The 22,466-nt window shown below is 44.2% G+C and overlaps 1 protein-coding gene across 2 annotated transcripts; it reads right to left on the minus strand.

Annotated features, from left to right (window-relative positions):
* Nucleotides 1-8,310: 8,310 nt before the first annotated feature.
* On the minus strand, nt 8,311-15,027 carry LSM6 (LSM6 homolog, U6 small nuclear RNA and mRNA degradation associated). Of its 2 annotated transcripts, none has more exons than XM_037396633.1 (4): nt 14,961-15,027; nt 13,656-13,768; nt 10,093-10,206; nt 8,311-8,577 (listed from the first exon to the last, which is right to left on the minus strand). In XM_037396633.1, exons 2-4 carry the CDS (start codon nt 13,747-13,749, stop codon nt 8,543-8,545), a joined length of 243 nt encoding a protein of 80 aa, XP_037252530.1. In that variant the 5' UTR covers nt 13,750-13,768; nt 14,961-15,027; the 3' UTR covers nt 8,311-8,542. The 2 variants fall into 2 exon arrangements, with proteins under 2 accessions (XP_037252530.1, XP_037252520.1); XM_037396623.1 differs by lacking the exon at nt 14,961-15,027 and adding an exon at nt 14,253-14,334.
* Between the last annotated feature and the right edge of the window lie 7,439 nt (nt 15,028-22,466).

Genomic DNA, 22,466 nt, shown 5'->3' on the forward strand with positions numbered 1-22,466 from the left:
ACTCCGACCATTTATGTGCCAGAAGATGCCCGTGAGACTCACAGGAGCCTTTGCTAAATATCTCAGCCCCTGCAGGACCAGTGTCAGGATGCCTCCTCTTCGTGGAGTCAGCCTCCCGTCTAGGCACACCTAAACCTCCCTCGATGGATATGATTTCTTGCAGGAGCTCACGAAAGCACCCCGAGCAGCAGCAGCTCTCTCCCTCGGGCATTTCCCAGGCTGCGCTGCTGTTTCCCACCCCTCTCCCAGCCGCCCTCCGCACCCCTCGCCGCTGGAGCACGGGGAGCAGGGCCGTGATCCCCAGCCCCCCCCGGGATGGGGCTGCTGGTGCCGCTGTCACTTACCTCGGGACACGTACGCCTGTGGGCTCGCTGCCACCGCTGCCCGCCCGGCCTGCCGGAGACCCATCCTTTCAGGGACCTTCTTCGCTTTCTCCTCTAATGGGAAGCGCAGCAGCTGTTACTGCTAATACCCACCACCTACGGCAGCTCTCCGGCAGTGCCCAAATCCTGCCTTAATCATATTAGTTTTCCTCTTCATATCCCACCCCTTTTTTTTTTTTTTTTTTTTTAAATCTCCAAGCTTCTGCAATGAAAACAAAGGCAATCAGCAGGGGGGCCAGCAGCAAGCCGTGGGGTTTGTGTGGGACACCCTGGGACTCCTTGGCAGACATGCAGGAGGATCGGACCCTTGCTCACCCCGTTACCCTCCCCACACCCCCTGCTTCCATGCTGAAGCTTTGCAAAGCAAAGCCACGTCAGCTCCCCCCAGGCCGTAACCCGCAGGCCGTGTGCACCCTGATTCTCACACTTAACGGGAGCTATTTTGGCAGTAAAAGCAGAATTCTGCTAGGAAGGCCAGGTGGGTTCATCCCACCCACCAGCCCTGCCAGAAGGAGCCATTAACACCCCCCAAACCCACCAGAGCTGGCACATGGGACTGAATATCTGATATGTGAGACTGTCCCCTGGCACACAAGCTGCATTTAAATCCAGGCTGCCACCCTGCTCCTTGCCTGAGCTACACTGCAGCCATGCCAGTGCCTGGACATGGAGCCAATCCTGTCCCTGGGCTTCCCGGATCCTCCTCAGATCTGTCTTGTCACGGCAGGCTGCTCTTGTGATGGGGACTCTCAGCTGACCCTGGCCACTGCCACCAGGCTTGCCCCACTCCCTGCCAGCAGCTCCTTGCTCGCAACGGATGGAAATTAGGGTCCAATTCCTTGTCATTATTAGAGCTGCCATCAGGAGATGCTGAACAAACTGCTGGCAGCTTGCAGCCCAGAGAAGGGCCAGAGGAACAGCCCCATCGGCCGCCTGGCTGGCTTTTCTTCAGTCAGCAGACCCTCAGGAGGCAGCGCTAGATGTCTGAGGGCCACCAGGAAGGGCGTTGGCCCTGTGGTGCAGAAAAGCTATTAAAGATGGAGGGGCAAAAGAGCACTTGGTGCGTTTTAGTCCTCCTCGTCCTCAGATAAATGTGTGGCTGATGGCTGAATGAATTCATGCTAGTGCTTAGGCCGCTCTCCCTGCAGGACACCACAAAGCTCTGTCTTGCCCTGTGACTTAAGGACAGACACCAACACCACCTCATTTCGTTTCTGCAGCTCCAGTGGTGCCTGTATTCAATGTTGCCTGGGGTCTGACCAGCATGGGAGTCTGGCCAGAGTGGGCATCGTGGTGACCTCTGCCCGGGGCAGCCCCTGCAAACTGGAGACAGGCTTGCAGACACCCCACTTATTAGCACTGTTCCCATCAGCCTGCCCTGGTCTACAGCTGGTCCTTTGGATGGGAAACTGAGGTACCACCACCAACAGCCTAGCTCTCATCTGTTTAACCAGTTTGAAAGCACAGGAACTGATGGTCCTGGGCTCTCAGCAGCCTGCTCTCCTCTGCGTTTGGAAGAGGTCTTACAGCCGCTGAATTTCAAGTTATAATGCAAGTCTTACAGTTTTCCTTCCTTTTGTCAGTGGAAGCAGAGGGTAGTTCAGGGGAAGGGGGGAAGGGTTTGCATTACTGATTATATTCCAGCTTGCCGTTGCCCATACTTTATATAAAAAAAAGAGACTACCTTTGTGCTATATTAAAGACTAATCCTTTCCTGAAACCAGCTGGTCTCTTACAGCCTTTCCTTACTAACTTAACCCTACACTGAACTATCCCTTGCTGATAACTCCAGCATAACAAAGCAGCAGCTCCAGACCTCCAGCAGTCCACATGGGAAATGCCAAACACATCGCAGCCATTATGGCACAGCGGCCAGGTCTGAAACTTACTTATTGCAGGTAAATGTAGGTCGTTGCACCTCAGCATGGCCTTGCATTACATGGTCTTCAGCTGCTGCCATGCATTAGGCATACATTTTTGTATTGGACCATTTCTCCATGGGCTTCCACCTGGAAAAGGGGGAAAAGCAGCAGCAGAGTGCAGACCCTGAAACGGTGGTGTTGGGTGCTCCCTGGAGCTCTGTGCAAAGCTATAGGGAGAAAAGCTTCAAACAAATGAGACCCAGATCCAACCCGTCCATAAAAGCATGGGACGTACCGCAGGGCTGAGCTGGCTCTGCCGGCTCCCGAAGCTGCGGCAGTGGGAGGAGGGCAGGGTGTGCTGCCCGGTGGCGCGGGATGCAGGTTTAGCAGCACCAGTCAGTGGAGCTGCACAGTGCTGCCTGGATGCAGCATTAATTGCTGGGCTGATCTGAAATACAGCCTTATGCAGAGTTCATCCTCACTGCTGGCTCTCAAGCAGAGGCTTCAAAGCCACTCTCAAACCGAATGTCACAGCCACCCCCTCCTTAGAGATGGAAAAAGCCTGTCACAGCCATTACTGTGACACGAGCACCTACCAGCAGCCTCAAAATGTACATTTGAATACCAAGTGACAGGCAGATGCTTCCAACGAGAAATACAGCCCTCTCCATAGCCTCTGGTTGCATCACCCACCAGGACAGCATTGCCTCAGCCTTCTCTGGCCAGAGCTTTGACCTGATGGAGTCACTTGAGCTCAGCCAGGCCCTGCGTATCACTCTGACGATGGGGCCCAGACAGACACGAGAAGACCAGGTGGCACTGCTGTCACTAGAGAGAGGTTTGCCTTTTTCCTGTCATAAATTTCTTTGTTAGTAGGGAGCTTGCAAGAAGGGGACATAACACAACTTACACCCGGCCTATTGTTTTCTCAGCAGCACTTGTGTAGTGGATTTTTAGCAGGAAAAAACCCACAGCTGGGATTTAAAAATAGCACTAGGGAAAAGTGTGGATGCTCTGTAGTAGCTTGATAACCAAGATAGACTATTGACAAAGTGCACAGAAGGATTATAAACGCAGTAACATCTCAGGCTCTTTGATACAGAAACTTTCTCCTTGCAGATTGCTTCCACATCTCTGCTTCGTTGGGGCACAACAGGGACAGCAGACGTGGAGCAGGTGCAGTGGAGGTCACTATGTAATGCAGACATGGATGTGAGCAACCCAGAGCTGACACTCAAGAGCAAGCTGGTTGCTTCATTGGCAAGTTGAGAAATGCTTTGCTACTGCAAGACAGTAAGAGCTATATAACAAGTTACAAGTCCTTCCTGGTCAGCTAGTGGCTACCTGAGTCCTGCGAACGAAGTTGGAGGGGGTTAGAGAAGAGTGGGCAGGTTGATGAAGTAGGGAGCTTGAAGGTGGCAACAGCTGAGTCCAGATCACAAGGAACTGATCGTTAAACCAACAAAGCTGGCAGCACCATTTTATTTAGGAAGATTTCAGGTCATCTTTAAAACAAGCAGCAGTGGCCAGCTGTGAGAGGAGTGGTTAAAAACTCACAGTAGGAGAGCGGCAAAACCCCATGGTAGTGCCCCAAGGGGACTGGAGAACAATGCCTACAGACTGGCATCTCAGGCTTGGCCTGTGCATGTCTGTGGCTCTGTGTTTGGGGAGACCAGGGGAAAGAGGATGTTTCTCTGACATCTAGTTAGGCAGAAGGTTGGCAGAAGTACTGAGAGGTCCTTCCATTTCCACCCAGTTGACTATTATTGCTGTTCTTCTATCCCACTTACTGTAGCGTGACAGTGGATTCAAATGTTACTGCTGGGAATGAACTGACACACACCTTCACACACAACGTAAAATGTAAGCCTCCTTCCCTTACAAATTCAGCTGAAAACCCCACAGACCAACCCTTTATTTGGTAACTACTGCAACGTGGGTAGCTGTTCGGTAACTACTGCAACATGGGCAGCTGTTCAGCACTGGGGGATGGGGTTGAGGGAAAGAGAGACGGTGCAGGGCTCTTTCTGGATCTCAATAAAAAGGGCTCAGCAACAAATAGCTTAATGACTGCTTTAACAAGACAGATGAGGAATACAGACAGCAAGTAAATTGTACATCCCTTCAGATGCTGAGCACCCCACTTTCATGTAGCATCAGATGGAGCCCAGATGGATTTTCCTGTCATGCATTGCTCAGAGCAGATGCAGCGCTGTCCATGGAGAGCAGCTCTCCCATCACCTGAGCTATTTTTTAATTTCCTTACAAGAAAACAACCCTCTTTCTAAAGGATGTTCTCATGAGAACTTGTTGCTGCTCTGCTAGATAAAGGCAAGGCCAGGCAGGTGGTGCAGTCGCAGTACTGTGTGGGAGCTGCCCGTGCCCCCCGCTGTCAGGACGAGGAGGTGTCCTGTGGCCAAGGGATCCATGCAGCCCAGCAGAGACCTGGAAGCCACGCTGCCAGCCTGAAGCTGCTGTGTGGATCACTGACTCTGACGTGTTCATGGGCCCCTCGGTCAGGATCAATACAGCAGCTCAGAAAAAGCCTCCTCCCATCCAGTTTCACAGCCTTGGAGACCAGTTTGGCACAGGAACCTGAAACTTTGCTGGCTCTGCAGCCTGTTTGCTTTCAAAACTGCAACGGGCCTGGAGCTAGACACAGGCACGGGTTAGCATGGCAAAGATTGGGCATGGGTTTGGTACCATCAGTCAAACATTCCAAGGCGATCACTTTGCAAACGCTTTCACACTGCCTTCACTGCCGCAAATAATGCAGCCAAAACCTGCAGAGCTGGGTGAGAGCCTGAGGGCTCAGTGGGCAAGTCGTAGCCACCAGGGCTCTGGGTAGCTCTTTGGTCATTGCAACACTGTGAAAAAGATGGAAAGAACTCAAATACGTGATGTTCAGAGTGGTTTGCTTTAGATTCCCTTTGAAATAGGAACCAGGTGGCAACTGAGTGGCCATCAGTGTATACCTTTAAAGCAACCTCCCAGCATGCTCTCCTGCCTTCATATAGGGGCACTTCAGGGTGCTGTAGCCTTGAGTAGGGACCTGGCTTTTGGCTGCCCCACCACACAGTGAGTATTTACCCCCTCCTTACAGATGGGCTTGCTTTAGTTTCCACAGGCTGTGCTGCACTGCTGCTCCCAACCAGGCTTTTGCTTGAGGAGATGTGGCTTAGTTTGGCTTTTCAAGTGCAGGAAGGTTACGCTGGATGTGGGATGCAGCAGATCCTGAGTTACTGCTCTTCCCAGAGTCTGTCTGGCGTGGTGAGGCTGGGGCAGTGGTTGAACAGCCTTGGTTTCATGAAATGATCTCATTGCATGAAAGTACAAACTATGGATGTGAAGGTGTGAAGGCAGCTCTAGTCTTTGAAATCCAGTTCATTTTTGTTTGTTAGTTTTGGATTGCTTAGTTTTGGGTGCAGTCTTCTAAGACAAGTGATGGACCAGCACTTGTAAAGTTGCTTAAGGAATGTTTCATTGTCAGTCCTGAGCTAGATGAGCCTGATCCATGAGTAAAACTGTTTTATACTCTTCTATGTAGGTACTGGGGCAAGAGCATTAGGATGTGGTAAATGAGGTAACGTGAAGGACATGAGCATTACTATGTAATACAGTCTTTTGTGTAGGAAGATACATTGTGTTTCTAAGTTTGTATGTCCCAATGGGATAAAGATATTATAAACTAGGTCGAGATACTCTTAAGCATCAAGAGTTTGTGGAATATGCCATTCTGCTTTGATGTTTACATACATATATAATGGGGTCCTCACCTTAAAACTTTGGATAGTGTTCTGTGTGCTGCTCTGAAAGCTGTCTAGCCAGTGTCTGATTTACTTGCAAGTGGTATGGTGTCCTACAGAATATATTAAGTGAAAACAAATTCTAAGAGATAAGTAAAAAAAAAAAATCAAAGGTGAAGGTTTTATTCAACTCAAAACAGACTACATCCGAACATTGGACTACCTAACTGAAGTCAAGCTTAAATGTTCACTTGATTTAAATACAGAGGCTGAAAATTGAATTAAGGAGGAAAAAAATCTTGTAAAATGTAGATAAAGGTCAGTGACTGTGGGAATTAAATGTTTAATTTCTTTAGCTACTTTTGAAATTTGAATATGAATTGCAACAGCTCATCTTGATGCAAATTTTCCTGTCTACCTCACAAGGTAAATAGTGACTTCATGATCTAAAATACATTTTAAAAAACAACGCTTAGCACGTGAACTACATAGTATTTTCTAAGTTCAGAGTTTAGTATGTGACTAGACCAGCTGAAGTAGATATCACAACTGAAAAATGTTCTATAACTAGACTTGTAGAAACAGAACTGCAGTTGAAAAGTTAGCGAGGCAAACTTTTGAGACTAAATCAAAGTCTGTGCAGAGCACATTGCTATAGGTGGGTAGGTGGAGGAAGAGTGGGGAAAAACTAACTCTTATTGAAATAAAAATGAGAAAACCCCAAACCCCAGATGGTCTCCAGAAACGAAACGCACAGTGACCTGCCAGCTGTGTATAGATGGCAAAACAAAGAAGCCACATGCTCCACTTGGAGACATCTTCCTTTTTTTAAAAAGTGACTTAGAGAAGAGCAAGTTGGTGATTTGTACTTAGATCCTGGACCCTTTTCAACCCTTGTCAGAAAACAATAAATTTTTGAAGCATATTATAAAGTAGCATCTCCATGTATTCCGTAGTGGCTTCTGAAGTGTTTAATGTGGAAAGGTTAACTATTGATTGCAAAATAATTTTGAATTATTCCTTGATTTTTTTTTTTTTAAAAAAAGAATTTAAAATTTGCAACCCACATTCTCTCCCTTGGATAACTAAAACGTCACTGTTCCCTGCTTGCATTAGAGCTACTGGTACTTGGGAAGAATGGACCAATGTTACATTCACACAATTGTCTGGTGTTCATCCATCCACAACTAGAAGTGTTTTTTTTTGTTCCTGGAGGCACTACAAACTGCCCAAAGAATAAAGCAGGGCTTCAGAAAATGTGTTTTTAAAAATTGGCTAAATTATCTCACAGTGAGGTATATTACCCTAACTTATAACTTTGTCCCAAGGAACAAGAAAACGTTCCGAGTATCTGGATTTTAAGTGCAGTAACACTCAGACTAAGAAATACCTGAATATTCAGGTGGGGCGTTTTTTCTTGTCTGACTGCATGTAAAAGGAGGAAAAGGTAATTTTTTTAAAGCAGAGTAAGTATCAATGTAAAACTGAGCTGGATTTACTCGTAGGCTTTAATTATCTGGGAGCACTGTTGCAAAATATAAACAAGTTCTGGCTCCACTGCCTGCAGAGGTTCCCCCTCCCTAATGCACACCCCATACTATAAGCTTAATGTATTTGTTCTTGTTTCTGGCTAGCACATAATGGAAGAGAACATATAGATGGTACTAGGTTGGAGGGAAGCGTATGGGAGGAGAATGAACTGTCTGAAGAGGATGCATATGGCATGTTTACAAAAGCTTCCTTTTCAATTCCTAGTCTGTTTTCAGGAGAAGCTTTAGATATTAGTTACAATTTCTTTTTATTAACAAAGACCACTGTGTTTGGTAGAGATGCAGGGAAGAAATGTAACTGCAAGCTGGGGGGTGGGGGGAGGGCAGTACATATGCAGAAGGTGAAGCAGCTTCTACTGTGATGGCATGCCAGCCAAGAGCTCTTCACCTGTGACTGATTCCTCAGCTGGCACAGAGCTTTCTTTTCACCCTTGGGGCTTTTCTTTTATTTGATTTCATTCTTTCCCCACTCCTAACTGTGCAAGTGACACCGTTACATCCCTTGAGTCAATCCACAATTCAAGATTTCTTTGGACAGCTAAATTTTTTACCTAACGACTCTTACTAGATTGGCATTTAAAGCTGACCCTGTGTTCTCCAAAAGGATGGGTCAGTGTCACTGAAACATTAGCATTTTCCTCCCCAACATCAGTTAAACTATTGTTTTGCCATCAGTACAAGGCTGTGATTTGCAATTACTCGGTGCCTGCTTACCTTCCTATCATTATTTCTGTAACTGTTAGCATAATCAAACAAGCTGTTGCTTTGAGTCAGTCTTGCAGCACTATTACATGCTTCTCTTATTTATTTTCTGTACAGTGGAACAAAGCAATGCTTTGAAACAAAAACATTCAGTAAGTTTATACGGCTTTACATTTATTTTAAAAAAAGAAATATTTAAACACTTGTGTATTTCACCTGTGGATTATTAACTACAAATCAAATAGAGCTCATCATTTTGAAAAGGTTCACAAGTACAAAACGGCCTCCTTCTGGCATCTTCACATCCTCCTCTTCTGTGTGCTTATGTACAATACTGTGAAAAGGAGAAAGTGGCACATGTAAGAGGGCCCTGGTAAATAATGTGCAGAAGCTTGTTTACTTAAAATATCTTATTTCCATGGCTTGTAAAACAACAGTGTAATGAATCCTCCTCAGCATGAATGAAGTCAGGAAACTTTGAAGTCCAAGTTTCAAGAAATGCTGTCACATTTACACATTATGTACTACTTTAGTTCAGTATACACTTTATTCATAGCCAAACTACATAGCCAGCAGATGCTGGCTGAACAGAGGAAGAATAAAGCCAGCTACCCTGCAGCATTACTGAGGGGAGCATGAGAGTTTAAGCAGCAAAATTACTTGTCAGACACTAATGCTGTATGATCTTTCAACAAAAGCTGGAAATCCCAAGCACTTCAGGCAAAGCTAATGATTACCTGTGAAGCAGCAGACATCTTGCACCTGCTTGCTGGTGATATCCTTAGATCCATTCACAACATGAAACTGCATCATGCTCCTAAACCTGGGATATCTTAAGTTCTCTGCTCAGCCTGTTCTGCAGCCTCCTGCCTCTCATCCATTTGTTTTAAGTTCTATAATAGGTTCTTATTTCCATAATTGATTCTCCAGCTGCAATGTCACTGCACTCCTTAGCATAATAATCCAAATTCCCCGCAAAAAGCGTTTAGCCTCATTCAAGGATTTTCTCCTCCCAAAGCACTCTGTCCTGCTGGTGCTGCATTCTCTTTCAGTCTTTTTGTAACATAGGATTCAGTTCTTGTTTGTTTTTATTCCCTCCCTTCTTCCTGTCCTCCATTTTCTTAAGTAACTTGGTCAAACTCTGCTTCATTTACCTTCTTTACAAGTCTCTTCACACCTGACTTGTAAACCTTTTCTATTTTCAGATATTCTTCTTCCTAGCATGCCCCGCTATTACAGCCTAACTGATACCACAGTCATTTCAGGAACCTGGGATTGTCCTTGAAATGCACTAAAATCCACCTACTGCACTGGGATATTCAAAGGCTCAATAGTGAAGTGTTAGTGATTTTTCTTGACTGGTGGTAAAAATATTTACTCATAAAGATGAAAATAGCCTCCAGTACTAATGAACTGCATTCAATCAGGTCTGGACAATTGCATCACATGAAAATATTAGTGTCAGCAATATCTGTACTGTATCGTAAATTTATGTGGTAGTTTGCCTAGCAAAACACAAGCTTCTATGGAGCAGAGGCCATCTAGGCAGGCAGTAAATGCAAAAGAGTAAACCTGTCAAACAACAGAACTAAGCTCTAAGGAAGGGTAGAAAAGAGCATGCTTCTCTAAATGAACTGCAAGTTCAGAGGCAAAGAGGGCCACAGGAATGCAGAATGCGCAGACACTGAAAAGCAAAACTGTAGAAGATAAATATGCTAAGGTTTCCAAGAAAGCCTAAAACTAATATTCTTACAAGCAGCTTGGTTATACCTCAGCCACTCTTCAAATTCAGAAGTAAATATCAAATCACAACCTTCTAATGAGCAATAACCAAAGGAGGAGCAGTTACCATTATTTCCTCGGATAAATGCGTCCCCATATTTGTTCTTTAATTGTCCATTTACATATTCTTCGGTCTGTTCCAGAGCTATATTCATATACCCATCCAGGCAAGCCAGGACACCTGAAGACAGTGACAATTTAAAACTGAATCAGCTTAAACTTTTTTTTTTAAATAAACAAAAATGCACTGTGTTTGAATAGTACTGAAAAAAACCCTGTATCTTTGTAACAGACTAAAAGCCCAGGCTTTGCTAGATGAGCCAGTAGGTCAGAGTATTCTTCCCGGAATTACACTGGGAGTGAGGAACCCCAGACACTTTCAAAGCAACTGTATCAGTTGATGTAAGAATGGCTGGGGTGGGGTGGGGGTGGTAAGAAGTCATTATTAGGGCATGACTTTCAGAAGATTGCTAACTTCCGCTTTGACAGTTTAAGTTGTCCCTTCTCATTTGTGTTTTAAGCCACACACCTAAAAAAAACCTGTAAGATTAAGTGTAACTGGATAATCAAAGGGCAAGGCTATGTAAATTGAGTTTCATCAAAACTTGTGAAGAATATAGCTGAGAAACAACCCCTTTAATACAGGACACCTTACACTTTCATAATTATCTTCATGCTTACAGATCTAGAAGAACATTAGATGCAAGTCTCTGATGTAAACAAAATTCTACATAATTTTCAACAGGCTAAGATTTTCAAATAATACTGAAATCTTCCCACAAAATTAAAATTACGTTGTTTGTAACTAATGCAACCCAAGGAAAAAAGTCTGTGCCACTTGTAATATTAGATGGGTTTTGATCAGGATAAATATGCATTTCAGTAGCACTGATTCTAGACAATATTCTCATTTCTCATAGCCCCTGTTGAAGGCTGTACTTTGTTCACACAGTGCTTCCTATGTGCTGGCAGCACGATGGCATTTTTGAATTTTAAATCACTCCTTGGCATCTACACCCACTGTTAAGATCAGAACCATGGCCATCTAAAAATTTAACTCGCCTGGTCAACAAATGGATTATTCGTGTAAGGAACCGAATGTGGGGATTAACAGATGTAAAGAATTGCTCAGAGAATACAATCTTATTTGTTAATAGTGCACAGAAAACAACTTGTAAAAAGCTGTATTAATTACCTCCATCTTGCATGTGTGTTTTCCTAACTTAATCCTTGCACACACGCAGAAAATACTAAAATATTTTTTTCCTCTGAAAAATACCCGATTTATTTACCTGGCATTAAAACTCAAAATATAGTGTACTGGCTGTACTTGGGGAGGGGGAAAAACCCCAGTCTGAGAATCCTCCTCTAGGACACATCCTCATTTTTCAGAAGTGTTACTGTAGTATCTTCCATGAAATAGTTAGGAGTTCAAGTTCTCCTGCCAGCTTGTAATAGTTTGAGGGTTATTATTTTCCTTTGGTTTTTTTCCTCTGTATCCACACACAGAGGAAAAACTGACTGCTTACAAAGTGTTACTAAATGCACCAAAAAACCCAACCCACAAGTCAAAACTCTTTCACTCCAGTAATGCAGAGTACACCATGTAACAACAGAACACAAAAAATATTTGTCCAAAATTTAAAATTGGATTGTGTGGATTTTCTTAAAGCTGCCACTTAGTAGGCCATAAATGCAGTACTTTCAAACTCTTTTGTTCCTAGAGTGCATTCATGGTTTTTTCATGCTCTTCCTCCTTTTCTTTGTGTTTACGCTCAGGCCATTAAATATTGTCACTGCCCGTCCTGGCTAGTATTTTATGTTTTATCTATATGTAGAGATGTTATAGTATAAATATCCATCTCTACACACAGAAATCATACGTATTAATTTAGCACTGATTACTTTCTCAGGGCTTATTCCCTTAGATGAATGCAGCACTTGACAGCAAATCAAGACATTTTACAGTTACACATCAACACTTGTATTAGGACACGTTTGTGTATACAGTGGCTTGGAGGGTGGAGGTACAGACATAAAATTAGCAACAACACCTAGAGGGAGAATCTAGACAGGTCTGTAACAGGAGCCTGAGTTTACAAATATTGGTCAAATTTCTCCAGAAAACAAAATGAGTGCATATTTTTCAGATGAGAACAGCATAAAAGTTTTTAACTGCAGGATCACATCAAGTGGGAAGGAGAGCAGTGGGAAGTAAGAAAGGGAGGGGGGGAAACCAGTAACAAATGAGGGTGTTCATCAGAACTGTGGTTCAATTCCCATAGGTCTGACTGTAGGCATGTTAAACTGGCTTTGTTGAGAGGGAAGTTGAGTAATTTATCTGCAGCAAATGGATCTTACCAAACAGAAGGTACCTGTGTTCTCAAAGCAAATAAAAAGTACGTCCAAAGACCAAATCCATTTTGGCCCTGCCTTGTGTACCTTTAGGTAAATGATGACTTGCTAAACTGACTTCCAATGTGCTGTCACTACATCCTCCTGCAAGAAAGAATTTACAGTAGCCAAAGACCGATGAGAAGCAGTGAAGTTTTAAAGATACCAACCCCACCTGAAGTGCTCAGACAATGTGGTCCTCAAAGAAATGACAGACTGCAAATTTTGTCAGCTGGGACACTAAAGAGGCAAAGGAAGGGATAAGAAGGCACTGCTTGCTCTGTCAGTGACCAGTAACAATTTTAAACTGTCATAATAAAAAGCTTCCTTGTCACAGCACAAAAAACGTCTCCTCCCACAAGTGCTAAATTGAGCCAATTGAATTAAACCTGTCTGAAGGAGTGACCTGTACCAGAACCATTATGTTTTAGACATTTTATTCTGGAATGACTTAATTGTGCACAACAGGAGATACATGATAGTTTTAATTAAGTTTGGATACTACTAAAAAAATAGGACAGTCTGATTTTAATGGGAGTAGGACCAGGACATTTCACACTGTACCAAGAAGTTTAATTTACTGGTTAACACCCCCTATAATCCTACAGCGCATGAAAAGTTCTGGAACAGAACTGCTGGATTATGTTACAATGAACTGGGCATATAGCAGCAAAAGCCACACTAAGCTTTCTCCTGTATGTCCACAAGTCTTGATCTAAACCATGTCTAGGCTGTTGTTTAAACAAGAATGTAATAACTCTTTCATCCCTTTAGGCTTATGACCAATAGCGGAGTTTACTGTTTGAAGCTTTTCTGGACCAAGGCCTATACTAGGAATGGGAGAACAGGAAGGTGAAAAAACCAGGTAGTTCCAACAAGGGCTGCTATCAGAGCACTGAAAAGGGGACTGCCTGGCCATTTCAAAAATTGTAATTCCAGCCAATCTTTACAAAAATCACTTTAGAAACTCTGAATCATCCCAAGACTCCGGTCTAACAATCTGTGATGAAGGACACTAATGATTTAGATAAGTAAATATCTCTAAATCTACCATTAATCTCCTTTTCACCAGTTTCTCCAGAGTTGCCTTTCTATTTTTAATGTCACCATTCTGAGATCTATATTCACATACTCCAAGATTCTGGATCACAGTTTTGTTTTTCAAAAGCAATGCATCTGTTCCAGCCATCCCAAACAATTACTTTACTTTGTGTGAGAGACAGATGGAGAACTTACCTCGATAATCAACTCCAGAATTTAATTTTACAACAACTGGCCTTCCAATGATTTGTTTTAGGAAGTCACTAGGGGTTTGCTTCCGTAGACTCATCTTGATCTTCTCTGGTAAGCTGGGAAGAGAAACGAGAAAAAACATTCGGGTAAGCAACACGCTCACATATGGTCTTTGAACGCTCAGTACAGACAGACGGTTCCCTGACTCTCCATACTTTCAGTAGAAGAAAATATCAAAGGAGATAAAAGCAAAACCTTAAGGTGGAGAGACAAAGCTCCTAGAGCCACAGCATTAAACCTTCCCTTTGGCATTTTTATAACTTCTGAAGTTATTAAGCATCCTTGCTTGCCATGCTGTGTGTCTTTGGAGCTTCCAACAGAGCCAAAGGCCTCTGTAACACGTTTTGCTAAAATGGTTTTACTAAAATTAGATAGCTAAGCCACAAGTAGCGGTTTGTATCTCTAGGGGGTGGGGTGAGAAGCCAGGGCAGGCTCTATACACAGAAGCCTGTGCTGAAAGAGCAGAAGGATTTTTGATCTCGGCTCCCAACTATGAGCAAAGAGTAAATTGGGAAGGACGCCTTCAAATGGATCAGTTACCTTAGACTAGGTTTAGGATTAAGGCTTGAGATTCGAGTTGTAGAAACCCGAAAAGATGCTGCGACTTCAAGACTGAGGGCGCAGCGCCCAGGCGCGGCTCGGTGCTCCGCCCGCAGCGCCGCCGGACCCCGGCCTCAGCGCCTGCCCCCCCTCCCCCCCGCAGCGCCGCCGGACCCCGGCCTCAGCGCCTGCCCCCCCGCTCTGCCCTGCACGCCACCGGCGGCGAGCGGGGCTAGTGCTGCGGCCAGCGCCCCCCCGCCTCCGCCGCTTCTGCCCGCGGCCGCAGGGCCCGGCCCCGCCGCCCTGCACAGCCCGAGCCTTCCCGGGCAACGCGCGCGTTCGGTCCCGCCGGTGGCGCCCCCCTCCCCCGCCGGTAACCCGCCGGGCTTCGCCTGCCGCTGCCAAGGCGGCGGGTTCAGGCCCTGCTGAAACGGCGCGAAGCGCGCTCCGGCCGGCGCCTGACAGCCCGCCCGGGCCAGGCGCAGCTTCGCAGCCGCTTGCTTAGAAAAGCGCGAAAACGGCGGAAGCACCGGCTACAACGGGCGCACGCGGCGGAGGTACGCGCACCACCGCACGGGAGCCCCCCTCCCCCGCCCACGTAACCGGGCAGCCCCCACCCCACCCCCTTCTCCCTGCCCCCAGTCCCGTCCCCTCCCCGGGGCGGCGGGTGAAGCGCCGCTGGGAGCCCCAAGCCCGCCCCGCACTCACCGCGGCCCGCCGCCCCCTGCCCGGCGCTCGCCGCCCGCCGCGCTCCCGCCCAATCCCCGCCGGCCCGCTACGGCGCGGCGGCAGGGCCAAACGGCGCCGGGACGCGCGGGGCGGGGCCGGGCCGGGCCGCTCCCCGCCTCCTCCGGCAGCGGCAGGGCGGGCGGGCCGTTCCCACCCGCGTCCGCGGGGGTGGGCGGGTTCCCCAGCGCCGCTGCCCGGTGCAGGGCCGCTTGGCCGCCCGTGCAAGGCCCCGCGCCCCGCGGGCTGTGCTGCCGGGGTTTCCCCCGCACCCCGCGTCAGCCAAACACCCGTTTCTCCACAGAGATGCGGTTTTGTATGACTTGTTTCCACTTACACTCACATAACGCCTTATGAATGTCCTATGGAAAAACCTGTATGATCCCATATACAACTGTAGTCTACTACGATGAGATCCTGTTAATCCCGAGGTGATCTGGCCCTACCGGGGCTGCCTCCTCAGACCAAGTGAGCGGTGGTTGCCACACTGACCAGGCCCGGGCAGGAGAGTGCTGCTCCACTCGCTTTACAAATGAGTTGCAGAACATTTTTATGTTGAACATAGGCTGAGATATGTTTTTTCCAGGTGTCATTTGGAAAAAAAATATGGCACAACAACAAACTGAACCTCTGTCCCCTCCTTTTCCTCTTTCCCCCAGCTATCTCCTGATGTCTGGAAAAAAAAGATTAAGGGATTGAGTACTGTGATAGGTGTTAATCAACTGTGAAAGCATCTGGACTGGATTTTTGTATTCTTCCATTATTGATTCAGTATGGTGGTGAAACTCTTAATCCTCGCTATACAAAGAAAACGTACTACAGCTTTTCAGAACACAGATTTGCATTCCTTCTTCCTTCCGGAGCTGTTTATCTTTTCATTTTGAACATGCACCCAGTAACATTTTTTCCCCCCTAAAGCTTAGGCTAAAAGGCTTTAAGAGCCAAGGTTTGCAAAGCCGAACCGCGTTCACCTGACTGTCCGGTGAATGTCAAGCACAGGCATGGCCAGGAAAGTTGGGCCATGTTATGCCTGTGTTTCCAGGCAACCGTCGTGTTAATCAGGAGCATCCAACTGTGCTTGATTATATCTAGTACTTGAAGCAGAAAAGGAACATAAAATAGTTACTCTGGGGAGCAGGCTTGCAAAGTTTTATTTGGCCGCCTGGCTTCAGCACATAATATTTTGATAAGGGAGTATTCTAGTTTGCGTTGTGTTATCGATCTCCATGATAAAGACTGGGCAAAGATATTTTTCATGCCTGAGCTGGTTAATTTTCATGACAATTTTGCAAATCCAACTGGGAGAATTTGGTAGCCTTCCTTTCTGTGTTATTTCTGTGTTATTTCTGAGTTTGTCTTTAGAGCTTGTATTTCTCTTTTTTGCTAGCCATCAGAACCTGAAGCTATTTTGCCTTCTGCTCAGCAGGCTGCTTTCTAGCTAGCTTAGGCATATACTTAATTACAGTTTCTATGTGTGTGAATCCTTTGGTTGTCTGGTGTCGGTCAACAAATTCTTCTGTTTTTCTGCTTCATAATATGTTAACCTCACAGACGCATCCGTTTTGAATCATGGGCATTGAGATTGGCAGGTTTTGTATCCTTTGCTCCTGTCTTTCATGATTTGAGGCCAAGTCATGAACCCAGACCTTGGGTGATTTTCCTTGGTTTGCCATAGGTCTCGAAGCAGTCTCACATGCCGTTCCCAGTGGTAAATTAACTCTCGTGCAACAAGGCCTATGTTGCTGAGCATTTTGACGTAGCGTGCTTTGCACCTGGGAGGACAACTCCCATCTTGTACATTCAGGAAGATTATGTCATCACATCTGTTATTAGGCAACCTAAAGAATGTGTTACTTCCTGAGTGACAAAACCCCAGTGACCTCAGGAAGGTGGTCTTCAAAGGATTTAAGTAATCCACAGTTGGTGGACTCCTTAAAGATTTCAAAGCTTCCAGAGTGCAAATAAAATTAAGACGTCATTGGCGAATGATTCTCTTTTGTTTGTTTGTCATCTAGATGAAAGAGGATTTTGATCTAAAACATCGCATACCTTGCTATCAGTAGATTCTTTTAAATACTGCATGGCTTTATCCTTTAATAGTGTACTGTGACAGAGCTTTTTCAGCTGTATAACTTATTGAAATCAGTGAGATGCTGCCCTTGCGTTTTAATCAAGATGAACTTGAAAGGTGAACATTGTAAGTGGTAGAAATTATTTATAATTTAGTAATAAAAGTTTATGTCTAACACTCCAAATTTCATACATCTGCTATGTGCTGGCCTTGAGATCCAGAACAATTGCAATTGCCTTTACATTTGGCCTTAGATGAAAGGTCATAAATTACAATGATAGAGTTCGTAGTCGTTCCCAGCTCACAAAATTTCCATATTAACATCTTCACCTCAAACATAAATGGTTACAAAGTTACAAAGAAAAGAGTTGTGTTGGCCTTTGTCAACTGAACTTAATGATGGAAGTCGGTGGGTCATGTACTATTGCTAACACTTAAACATAAAGCATTGCAGAATTCTTGTTCAGAGGACCTAATTAAAACTTTACAGTTAACTTACAAAATGAAATGGGAATTTGACAGTCTCTCATTCTCTTTAATGTAGTAAAAACCGCTTCAAAGTTAGGAAGGTTTTTCTCTTCCAGCTACTTGAAATAAAAGCATTTCCATAGAGTGAAGTGGCTATACAACACAAAATGTGTTGAAAGGACCGTCCAATTTTTCTATTTCTTGTGAAGTGCACATCATTTATGTAGGTTAAAGACAGAACAACAACAATCCAGATGACAAAAGAATGTCTGTGGCAGATTTTGAAATCAGCCTAAATAATCCCTGGCTGCAAGTAGTAGATGAAAAAGAATATGTATTGAACAGTCCTCACCTGAAAATATGTCAGAGAGGACAAACCCATTCTAGCCACAATCACAGCATACCCCATGATTTTAACAGTCACCTTTGGTGCCTTCTTACATTAGAAAGGAAAGGAAAAAAGAAAAAGAAGAAAAAAAAGAAAGATTGGAAAATTATGCAATGAAGTAAGAGGCCAAGAATGAGTTCCAAATCCAGGGGAACTTGTCTTGTTCACAGCCTCTGAGAGTGTGGGGGCAGAAGGAGATGTAGCCTCCATGAAACAGTGCTGAGGTGGAGAAGCTCTGCAGTTCAAGGTCAGCACGGTTATTGCAGGGTTTCCTGAGGGCCCTGAAGTAAACACGGTATTGCGTTTCTGGAGTTTGAGAGGTGGAAGGTGAGATTTTGTTCCCACTGAAGCCAGTGGAGATTTTGCTAATTACCTCTCTGTACTAAGGATGCCTCTACAAATTATTGAAAATATACCTGAAGTCTCAAAAGAAATCTGTCTTGATGAGCTGGTATCAAAAATATAACTGTTAGACTGGTAGTTGTCACAACTTGGTTTTAGAAACTTCTTGGCAATGGATTCCAGCTGCTGAACAATCAGCCCACCAGCCTGATCCAAAACTCCTCCAGCAGATTCAGGGTATGACTCGTAGGCTGCAGATCCTTTCCATCCACTTGGGATCAAGAAAGCACCATACATGCTTTCTCCGCAGCTATCCCATGGGATTCCTAAGGGAGAACCTCACAACAGGAGAGCTTTTGCAACCCAAGTACTTTGTCTGTTTTTCAGTCCTGAAAACCCTCCTGTGTCAGAAGAGTGAGGATTAACACCCCCCTCATCGCTGTGGACTCCCAGGCTGTTGTCTAATAGCAAGCAGTGGGTATGACTCGCTGGGGGCTCTGTATCTGGCTTTGTGTTGTCAGAGGTTGTGCTGTTTGCAGAGAACAGATGGGTGCTGACCTCACCTCGCGAGCTGGCATGAGCTCCATGCTCTCTGTCGCTTTCTTTTTGCTTCCGGAGCTGTGTTATTTTGATATGATTTGTGCTTCTTAGAAGTCGTCTTCTGATGCCCTGAGGGTATGCAATAGGACATTAAGTAATTGAAGGGTGCAGGAATGAACAACAGAAAGGAAGTATTAGGATCTTCCTCCTTTTCCTTCTCAGCAAACTTCCCAGTAAACAGGGAGCTGTGAGCACATCCTCAGGGAGCTGGGGAGAATAATGTGAGAACTTAGCCTGAGGCTTTCTGTCTGTCTCCTAAACTTTCAGGTCTGTAGAAAAGAAAGGGAGGATGCCTAGAAGCTTTCAGAGTTCACTTAAGCACCTCCAAGTTCCTGGGAGTGCTCTCCTTGGCTTCCCCAAGGGCCAAGCTTTTTCATGAGACTTAAGAGGTTTGACATCCCCCCTTTGCATGCATTTCGATGGGAGAGTTCGAGCCTTTCAGCATTTGAATGATAGTTTATCTGTGCCTATACAGTAAAAAAGCAAAGATTTTTTCTCCCCAAATGAAGGCTTAAGCTCTCCAACATTATTTCCCATGCTATGCTAAGATCATCAGAACTCCTGATTGCCAGCCATGTTCTCAATTAAAAAGTTAATGCATTTTTAAATTGGACTTTAATCAAAAAATATCAGGTTTGTGCTATAGATTTTAGATAGAAGAGCCTAATAAAATTCTGTCGTCTTCAAATTCTTACATTGTGCTCACCACCTGGGGTTGTTCAAGTCTTCCTATATGGGTTAAGTGACATGGTGACCTTTTGTCACATGTTTCTGTCTCCTACTATTCTTTCCAGTTAAAATACAGTTTGACAGATCATGTGTAAATTGTGCTTTCTGTTAAGTAAAGGCTGGAAGCTCTACTTGAACCTTTTCTGCAACACGTAGCTAGATTTTACCCAAAATATGATGGAATTGGGCACAGCCTTTTGTGTTTAGACTTTCTAAAATATGTGCATCAAAGAAACACAAGTTCTCTATGTTTTCCAGTGTGGAATACCATTTCCAGATGACATTTCAATGTAAACTTTTCCATAGTCAGTTTGATGATGCTAATTCAGTATTTCAGGATGAAAACTCTGGTGTCAAGTTTAAGCACAGACAAGGGCTGAAGTGGTTACTTTAAATTGACCTTCCGGTGTAAAGCATCTGCAAGGTTAGTTCCCAGCTCCCCAGAAATGCTTCTGACACAGACCTGGGGATATGAAGTAAACATGAGGCAGCTCTAATTTGTAGCGTGGTAAAAACTATCCATACCATGTTCTGAAATTCAGTGAAGAAGGAAGATTAAAAAGCGTTCAGCCACCTTTCTGTCCCTCTCTGACCCTTACCACTTAAGAATCCAGCTGATGCTCTAGGGAAGAAGTATAATCTGACTCATAGGATGTGTAAGTGACTTTTTGAGAACTGACTGGATCTGCCATCACCTGACTTCTTCCGGCCTCTCAGCCCAATTTTTCCATTTATCTGACCCTCTACAGGTATTTCATATATGGGGAAAATATGTGTTTGCCTCTCCTTCGAAAGATCCCAAGAGCCTTTCCATGCATTTCAGCAAGCAGCGGATTAGGAATCAAGCCTAAAATAAATTGAGAGGGTTTTTTTCTATCCACACATTTCAGTCTTTCAGAAATTGTAAGACATAAACGTGAACCCAGCAGTGCTACTTCACTGTATAAAGCAGTTAGCACAGTTTAATTAATAGTTGCAACAGTAGCAAATTGAGTTTTATTGACACAGGCCACAACATAAACAAGAAGGTAATGCTGTGAAATTCAAAGCATTTGCTGACACATACCAAGAAAATATACTAGAAAATGAAAACTTAAAAAAATAGATTAAGGTTTCAATCTCTGGCCTTGCAAACTTCTGGTTTTGTTGCTATTGTATATTTGTACAATATGCAGAACCTCCTTAGACATTACTGAAATGCAAAAAAAAATATTTAATAATCAAATGTCAGAGAGAAAATAAATATACAAGGATGATTCAGTTTGTCTATGTGAGGAGCACCTTCCTGGATTTTAGCCAGACTAGAAGGCACATGCGGAGGCTACCAAGTCAATGTTTACTCTGCTCATCCACGTTACTGTTGTGAGGATACTGGAAATAGGCAAAAACAATGGTGTTTGTTGTAACTCAGAATACCTGGGTTCTCACACGCCTCTGCCAGAGGCTTCCAGTGTGACCTTGGGTGAATCACATCCTCAGTGGCTCGGTTCCCACATTCAATTAACAGAAATTTGATTAGATGGAAGAAGCTATTTTTATTAGTATAAATTATTTTCGAAGTGAAGGGAAAATAGGGAAGGTACATGTAGAAAAATCTGAAATCTTCCTAATTTCAGTAATGTTAAACATAAATATTTGATCTACTGTTAATCCAGGAGGTGAAACAATTAAGTATTTAAAATAATGGAGACTATGGTATACTCACTCTGTTCTTTCTGTGCCTTTACTACCTGAAGAGCTCAATTTCTTTAGAAATAAAATGTGATTTAATATCAATGTTAGGTCATTCCTAGAGCAGTTGTGAGCTGGTATTTTCCAGCAGCCTCTGTTCTTGGCCACTGACTACAAAATCATTATTTCTGAGGTTAAGGGTATAAAATGGAATGTGATTATTGTGTAACGTAACAACAAAAGTGGGTAAAATCAAAAGTAAGAACTAGGAAACGTATACATGCAAGGTAAACAGTTTTGTTAGGAATAGACCAAAAGCATAAAGTTTCATATTAATTCAAAAGTTAATTTTTAACGGAGTACATTTTACAGCTCTCTTGTCTTTTTAACTTTATCATCATTTCAGTGCATACACTAGCGAAAATAAGGATGCTACCTATAAATATAGATCTTTCAATATGGTGTGACTGCCTGTGACCCAGTCCCCAGGGCCTGCAGTTTCAGAGGTAGTATAACCTCAAACACGATGTTCAGCTCTGATTCCCTGGTGTTCACACATGCAAGAAAATATTCCTATATACTTCAGTCTTGATCTTGACTGCTTTTACAAGAAAAAAAATATCAGAAAAAAATTACATAAAACAGTATTGAAGGTTATGTACTAACTCTTCCAGGTCTGTGATAACAGGTAGGAATGAATATTATCTTCTGGGAGAGGGGAATGATGCAGGGCAACTGACTCACTGTTCCATAGTCTGTTTTTCAGCTCTGAGGCAAAACTGCCATCTGTGCTATCAGTACAGCTCCACTAGTCCTAGGAATTGTAGGAGCTTTAGGGCAAAAAAACCCCAAAAAAACAAACCACCACATGTTTTCTCACTCACCTAATCCTGCCTAGAAAATTTAGAGGGCAGTAGCGCAAAGTGCCTGTAGCAACCCAGACCACCTGTCATTAAAAATTGCACCCTTGCTACTGCCAGTGGACCTGCACAGGTGTTGAAAACAATGGAGAATGCTGAGAAAGCACTCAGCATAGGCAAGACTTGTGACTGTGGAACTGGGAAGGTTCAAAAGGCTCCTGTGAGGAGAAGAGAGAAGATACAAAAGCCTAATCAGTAGTCCTTGCAGGCTTTTGTGGCTAGGAAGGTGTTGGCAATGTTGCTGTAAAATAGGTTATAAATCCTTATGACCTGGGTCATTAAAGAACTACAGCGCTCAT

The sequence above is a fragment of the Falco rusticolus genome, chromosome 1 (assembly GCF_015220075.1).
Source record: "Falco rusticolus isolate bFalRus1 chromosome 1, bFalRus1.pri, whole genome shotgun sequence".
Classification (NCBI taxonomy): domain Eukaryota; kingdom Metazoa; phylum Chordata; class Aves; order Falconiformes; family Falconidae; genus Falco; species Falco rusticolus.